General features: G+C 37.2%; 2 protein-coding genes across 2 annotated transcripts; both read right to left on the reverse strand.

The window, feature by feature from the left end:
* Positions 1–202: 202 nt before the first annotated feature.
* On the reverse strand, positions 203–2,211 carry LOC133996528 (cytochrome c-a). The gene is made up of 3 exons (XM_062436112.1): positions 2,107–2,211; positions 1,345–1,522; positions 203–557 (listed from the first exon to the last, which is right to left on the reverse strand). Exons 2-3 carry the CDS (start codon positions 1,511–1,513, stop codon positions 412–414), a joined length of 315 nt encoding a protein of 104 aa, XP_062292096.1. The 5' UTR covers positions 1,514–1,522; positions 2,107–2,211; the 3' UTR covers positions 203–411.
* A 1,842-nt stretch (positions 2,212–4,053) lies between these two features.
* Positions 4,054–6,490, reverse strand: npvf (neuropeptide VF precursor). The gene is made up of 3 exons (XM_062436269.1): positions 6,290–6,490; positions 4,331–4,710; positions 4,054–4,117 (listed from the first exon to the last, which is right to left on the reverse strand). Exons 1-3 carry the CDS (start codon positions 6,488–6,490, stop codon positions 4,054–4,056), a joined length of 645 nt encoding a protein of 214 aa, XP_062292253.1.
* Positions 6,491–8,105: the final 1,615 nt, after the last annotated feature.

The raw sequence follows: 8,105 nt of genomic DNA on the forward strand, positions 1-8,105 counted from the left end.
TTCTACCCATTTTGAGGCTGCAGCAGAAAACTACATATAAACAGAAAGAGAGTCAACAAGTAGTGAACACAATCAAATATAAAAATAAACTTTAAAAACAGAGATCAAGAATGCAGTAAGAGTTAAAGTGGCAAAAACGCAAACAGATTCTGTGCAAGCAGTAGTAAGATTTGTAGGTAAACAACTCTGTGCCCAAGTTGCAGGAAGGCTGAGTCATATGATAATTAAAAGCAGCCTCTTATACACAAAAACAGTGTGGCAGCCATGTTGTAATGTGACATGACACACAGATATTAACGGCTATTGTAAATTATGAAATCAAAACTAATAAAAATAAAACACTGTATTTTTCCTTAGATGTTTGATACTTCTGTCCACAGCTGTATGTGTACTTTGTCTTCTGTGTGTCTATTAGGAGGTGGCGTCCTTTAAATAGGCTATAATATCCTGTCTTTCCCTTTTCTTTCTGATCCCACTGAAGATCATCTTGGTGCCAGGAATATATTTCTTTGGGTTTTGAAGGTAAATCATCAGAGTGTCCTCATCCCATATAATACCTAGAACAAAAAAACAACAACACATAAACACACATCAGGTTTCCAACATGATTTCCTGAGCTTTAAGTATACATCCATCTGCATTCTCACACATCTGATAACTGTCTTTAGTTTTTATTGCCTCATGTTAGAGCAGAGTTCAGATTCACAGAGGACACGTCAGTGCTGCTGTGCCTGTTCAGACCTGCTGCTCTCACTGTCAGGCACAAAAAGCTGCTTCTCAGCACTACAGGATCCACTGGGACACAATAACTGGACATGTCTGAACTTTCAAATGGACATTATTACATTCATGGCAACACAGAAAAGCTAATATGTTATCACTGACATTCACACATATAAAATAAAAGAGGATGTTCAATGAAAACTTTGAGATTGTCCGCAGTCCAGTGCATGGGTTTTAGCACATTTGTTTGGGATGCATGGAGCATGCAGTTACAAAACTGTTTATTCAGCATTTATCATTTCCACAATTGTAATCTGATCAGAAATAGATGGAGTGCCTTTGTTTTTTCCAATTAAGGGCAAATATCAAGCAAGACTTCTTCCTGGATCTTGTTTTTTGTACTTTCACCTGCCCCACTAAATAACACCAGTCATATAAGCCATCAGAACCTAATTTTATTACATTCATTGAGATGTCATCTCATCTGGGCTTTATATGTGCTCTCTTTTGTTTCTGATACGCCTTTATTTGCTTCTTTCTTTAGTTGCATCTTGATAATTTAGCTATGGGCAGTTAACTGTAAATCAACCAATTAGACAGTCAATAGATACACATCCATACCTTTTTCAATATTGGCCTGTGTATACGAGTAGCCTGACGCCTGTCCTGTCTTCCTCCCAAACAGACCCCACAGGTTGGGTCCCACCTTGTGGCGCCCGCCCTCATCCACTGTGTGACACTGGGAACACTTCTGGACAAAAACCTTCTTCCCTTTCTTTATGTCACCCATGATCAGCAGCTGGGATGAGAGAAAATGATCAGTCAGTATCAATCAATGTGAGTTATATGAATGTACAGTAATGCGCTGAATGACCTGAAGCCAACTAGTTAGAGAAATATGAGAGTTTAGCAGATCTCATTTTGGGCACTGTGCAGCCCAGGGCGCGGTGCTGATAGATAAAACAGGAAAAGTTTGTTGTCATGGGCTACTTCCGGAGTTTTTTCAAATTAGTCATGGCTATAATATGACAATAACTAGGATTACACGGAAAAAGCGTCCGGATTGAAAGGTTAGAATAAAATAAAGAAACTCAACGTCTCTCTGTTCGCTCTTGAAGTAGAAACCAAATAGCCTACAAAGTTTGTTGACTTTTGTCTGGATGAAAAAACCAAAACATCAGCTGTCACATACAAAGTGTAGCTATTTCATAGCTGACTTGTCGACACATGATAATGCTGCGGGATAAAGAGCAGTAAAGGAATAATCCTGCATAAACACAGATACACAGCCGCCCACATTGTGATACCACCATGTTTTGTGTGTGGTAGATAGTTAAAACAACAAACAACGAGCGAATATCCCAAAAATAAAGCTCAACTGACCTGAATGTACTGTATGTCCCTCTTTCCCAAGTCAAGTTTGTCTAACTTGAAGTTTTTTTTCTGGTTGTTTCGGGGAGGCGGACGGATTTGAAAGTTAGAGGAAAAAAGAAGTGAAGGGAGCGGTAGAATCAGGCTGAATAAAGCTGTGATGAAAACGCGTTATACAACTCATGACGCAGCGACGTACACACCCGTTTTTAAAGACAGGTGAGGTATGTCTGCAATGTGTGGGAGTAGCTTAAATGACTGCTGTAGCATTAAAACCAGTTAAAGTAAGTATTTCTTTAACGTTTTAAGCCATTAGACATATTAGGACACATATTGCAGCAGCCAAACGCTTCTCTCATTTAAATCTGTAACTAGGGTACGCGATCCAGTACTTAACCCTTGATGTCCCCCAGGTCAGTCCTCTCTGACACTTGAAAGATTATTAACTGTTGTTTATGATCCTTATTATATTTTTTTATGAATTAAATGTTATTGTGTAGTTGTATTGTGTAGTGTATTGTGTGTTGATTCTGTCTGATGATTGTCTTCTTGTCTTGTGAATATTTCGTACTCTCAGGTCTATCTGTAAAGAAAAAAGAAAAAAAGAAAAAAAAAGATCAGATCAAACTGCCTCAGCCTGATTTAATAAAGATTCAAATTAAAATAGAATCTACTGTGGTGCCTATGTGTGTCTGAGTGAAGTGAGGCACTGGAACACATTTTACTACTTTCCACTGAGAGCTGTCTCTGCAATGTCTGTGCAATGGAGACCTGTGTAAACATCTTCTACTACCTTGGGACCCCAAATATCATCCCCTGTCCTGAAGTGAAACCTCTCAAGGGGAGCCCATTTATTTTTTAATGTTGTAGAGAAAAAAACACACCAAATAATTAATGAAAATAAACCATATCATATCATATTAGAGCCAGATCACAGTAGACTCTATAAACAAAATCCAATAGGCCTATTTTCCTCAAACACAGGAGATAACTGTGATCGGTGTTGCATAGAAAACTGAGCTCAGCTTAACAAGCAGGGAATTAATGTGTGAAGCGTGTGCTGAGCATATATCCCTCTTATCACTGAAGTCTAACTCACTTTGGTGTTTATATTTTAATTAAATGTCCACCATGTGAAACACTTGAATGATAGTGATATAAATACTGAAAATATACTATGAATATATTATGAATATATTATGAAGTTCATGTTTCGAGATACAAATAAACACTGTTGTATGAAATGAGCATTGTGAGAACTTTTTCTATAGCTGTTGTTTTCACAGTGGGTCAAATGAATGTGTCCATTAGTGGTCCATAATGTTATACCAGTATGCAATGTGTTTATGCTGAAGTTCCTGCTCTCTTCTTTCACTTGTTAGAAATCCTGATGACCTGTTGGAGAGAAATGGGACTGTGAGGGATTTTCCAAAAGTACTGGCAACTTTTTATTTACCTCTCACTGGCAGAAAGGTACATAGATAGATAGACAACAGTATAATCTGAATCCAAAAAATAATAACACTTTATATTTCCCTTTGGTCGTTTGAATAATTGTCAAAAGTACTAAAGTTAAAAAAGTGATGTGTACTCCGTGTTAGTCCAAGGACTCAGTGAGACTTTGACTTGATGTTTGTCTCCCTCTTGTGGTATAATTGTACTTTATGATGCTTGTCAAAATGATGTTTGCTCATTGTAGCTTATTGCCCTCATAATTTGTTTATTTGGGCTTGTTATTATAAGTCACTTTAATTAATATAATTCAATTGTACAATCACAAATCATGTGTCACAAACATAAAAGTAAGCCTGATATCAGGTTGCAATAGTTCTGCTCAGTTAAAATGCATTATAGCCAAGTAGAAATAATAACTTTTATTAGATATATTTTCCATCACATTAATACAATGAATTACAGTAAAAACACAGTGTGTTGACCTCGGTGCAGTCCAAGTCTCTTTCATCCTTTTTTTTCTCGCATCTCCACTTCTTCTGAGCTGCTTGTAAAGTCAAAATCTTCTTCCCTGTATGAAAATAAAGAATACACAGTTTGTATTTTTCACAACTAAAAAAGTGCATACTTGATATTTCAGACTTTGATAACACAACACAGACTTTGATTCACTGTACTGTAGTGTACTGTAAATACATGTTTGTTTTAACTGCAAACTGAAAAGTTATTGTATCTTTTAGGAAACAGATAATAATGTCAGTCATTATGGGTGAGAGTTTCCTACCAGAGCAAACCAGGGTGGTTTAATGACTGTGTATTAGCCAGAGTCCTAAGAAGGCTCCAGTATAGGCTATTTCTCCAAAATCTCTGAGAGAGCACTGGTCTCGATGCTGCCTGGGCATCAGGACAGTCTGCACACATGTGAATCATCTCCCAGGACCTACCAAACCTCTGGGGCAAGTTGGGGGTCGAGTTTGGTGACCTGTCATCAGCAGGATCACTGTCCCTTCCAAAGCGCATGGGCATATTGGCGTGATGGTGGAGAGGTTTGGCAGTGGGCGGGTAGAGCTTGATGATGGTCGGGAGGCTGATTCTGTTCGTGGTCGGCCTCACTTGTATGTTGAAGCTGTTGGGATCCAAACTCCTGCTGATTTCATTTTTCGTCTAGGAACAGCAGAAACATATTGAAGTTAAGATCAGTCTAGAAAGATTTTGATGTGTTTTACGATAACTGAAATTATTAGATGATTCATCGATTCGTCAACTAACAGAAAATTAATTGGCATGTGTTTTGATTAGATTGCTTTGATTAAATGATTAATCGTTTTAGTCACTTCAAAGCAAAAATGCTGAACTCTATCTCTTCAAATGTGAGGAATCTCTTGCTTTTTTTAATCATGTATGATAGTGAGCTGAATATTTTGGGCTCTCAAACAGTTGATCAAACAAAACAAGCAATTTGAATATGTTTTTGCAGTCTCTGGGGAATTATAATTGTTCATAATATCAGGCAGTTTATGGGGGAAAAACTCAACAAAATAATATGCATCAATAATGTGAATGTTGTACTACTAATACTTTTAGTTTAGTCACACCATTTTATATGAGTTCATATATTAATAATGCCTTTATTTATAGACCTTTCAAAACAAAGTTACAAAGTGCTTTACAGTAAAACAGATAAGGTAAGTAAAGAAGTTACAAAAAAAAAATTAGTACAACAAATACCATCAGTGAAGAAAAAGCCAGATGATAAATGAGTCTTAAGAACAGAGTTAAAAGATGACACTGAGTTTGCCTGCCTGAGATCTCCAGGCAGGGAGTTCCACATCTGAGGGGCCCAAACAGAAAAGGCCCAGTAAATTTTAAATTTGTTCCCAAACTCACAGATGACCAATGAAGGAGCAGCAAGGATTGGCGTAATGTCGTCACTTCTCTTAATACATGTTAAAAGCATGTCAGCTGCATTTTGGGTCAACTGTTGGATGCAGTAATAAGTCTGGAGGAGATGAAAGCACGAATGACCTCTTCTATGTCTGCAGATGAAATAAGTGGTCTGATTTTGGTTAGCTGTCTCAGCTGGGCAAAGCAGGCCAGCACCATTTTGCTCACCTGACAAACTGGAGGTCCCTCTAGACTAGAGGAGAGACTGTCAATGCTGCTAGTGCTGAGGCTTGAGGGATTAACGGTTTCTGTTTTACAGTCATTCAACAGCAGGAAGTTGTTGGACATCCAGTTCTAAATGTCAGTGAGGAAACATCCCTGGTTCCAGGCTCTAATCACACATACAATTGGGTGTCATCCATGGAGCAATGGAAATCTATACTATGTCTATGCATGATTTAGTCCCTGACATACATGAAAAGCAAAAGCAACTTTTCAAAACCTGACTTTTTTAAAAATGACTGAAACGAATAATCAATCATCAAAATAACTGCTGATTAGTTTCTGACAATCAACTAATCAATTAGTCTTTGCTGCTCTAGAAAACTTCAGAGTCTTCAATGCAGGAACACGTTAAAAAATCCCAATAATAGGCCAAAAATGTGTAAATGTGACATAAATTGTAGTTATTAACACTGTGGTCAGAGCTTTTTTTTTTAACAAATAATTACTTTCCGTTGATTATGCTTACTTTGATCAATATCTTGACAGTTTAAGTACAGAACTCAAGGGAAGTCAAGGTGATACAAGGAGCAACATAGATTAAATATTTGATATTGGTTCATTAAATGGTTCTCACCTGCTGGTGTGGCTGTTTCCTCACAGTGTGTCTTCCGTCATTACTGCTCGGCAAAGTTTTATCACTGTGAATCGATTTCCCATAGACCTGAGGGTCAGACACCGCCGCCCGGCCAAGACACCCCAGCATCAGCAGCACTGACAGTAAGATTGCCGTCAACATTTTAACAGCAGCTTCTCTCAGGACAGCACATGGACACATGCCTTATTTCCTGCTGATCACACTGTCCCCTGTTATTAAAGCCCACTGAAAACATACGTCACCTGAGATAAAGACACTCTCTCACACACACACACACACACACACACACACACACACACACACACACACACACACACACACACACACACACACACACACACACACACACATATATATATAAACACACATACATCCTCTGCATTAGCCTCATTCATTTAAATTAATCACATTCCTTAAAAAATAATGATCCAGCTCTGGAGAACACATTTGAAAAGACATGTATGTCCTAATTGGGCTGCTGAATGAAGCAGGGACATCATTGGATTGGAAAGAGTGAATGGTAGCGACACTCATCTTCAGTATGTGATTTAAATTTGTATTGTAAAATCTAGAGAGGTTGTATTTTCTTGTTCCTACAATCTTTACTAATTAAACCAAAGATATGTCAATTAGGAATATATTCTTGTCTTCACTGATGAGCTGGAAAGAGCTAAAGGGTTTCTTGAAGACAAAAAGGAAGAAAAACATGATGTTTTGCAGCCTTTTATTCAGCTTTTTAGTGATTTAGCTGCCATTTGTTTAATGAATTTATTTATTTCTTCTACTCCCTTTTAAAACAGTTAAAAGAAAGAACAAACTGTTCAAAGTGAAAATATCTAAACATCCCGTCTTTTTAGTATAAAGAATGTCGGTGTTTTCCTGTTCAGCTACAGTGAAAGGATTGTAACAAAAAAGAAGAGAATTTACTGTAGTTTTGAGTGTAACTGTAAATATTCCCTTGATTGGACAAATTTGAACAGCTGGAGGCTCATGTTAGCTTCACATAAACTTTTAAATACATTTCAAAATGCATTTGTTTCCGCATAAACAAGAGGAATGATTAAGAAAATTCTGTTTCACTGTTCATTTGGGCACCTGTATGTTTTTTTCTTTGACAGAATTGAAAAATGTTGAACCTATCTTTTAAAGCAGCCTTTATTGGTTTTACTTGACCACTTGGGATACAAAACAAAACAAAACAAAACATTATTTTATCAATTTAAAAAGTTGTTATGGTGAATGTGTTACCAAACACCATATTTCTGTGTACATGATGAATGTAAAATCCAATGTTAACACTCTTCTTAGCTCTGATTTGAAACTCCTGAAGGAAATAACTGGCTCTTTAGATGCTAAATGCTCCACTATTTCCACCATCTAGTCACTAGCTGTCTCTGTCTGCTGTTTGGTGTTGGACGTTGGGTTTATCAGAGCTTTTTCCACTAAAAACAGTTTTCTGCTGCAGCTGGAAATGAGATTGATGAGAGCACTGAGACTGATCCAAACAGTAAATTTGTGGCTTGTAAAACTAAAACAATAAACTGAAACTAGATAAAATGCTCCGGACAGCTGAGGAGAACTGCAGACTCTAATTTCCTTGCGGGTTTGTCACTAAGAGCCACTATTCACACACATATTCACACATATTCATTGGATCCATTTTTAATACGTCAGAATTATATTGTTAGCATTAAATATTTTTATATTAACAATAATATTAGTGCAGCTATTGAAGTAAGGTGTATGAAGAGTTTACATTTCCAGGAATAAAGGATGACACTATGAAACGAGAGAT

The sequence above is a fragment of the Scomber scombrus genome, chromosome 16 (genome assembly GCF_963691925.1).
Source record: "Scomber scombrus chromosome 16, fScoSco1.1, whole genome shotgun sequence".
In the NCBI taxonomy this organism is placed as follows: domain Eukaryota; kingdom Metazoa; phylum Chordata; class Actinopteri; order Scombriformes; family Scombridae; genus Scomber; species Scomber scombrus.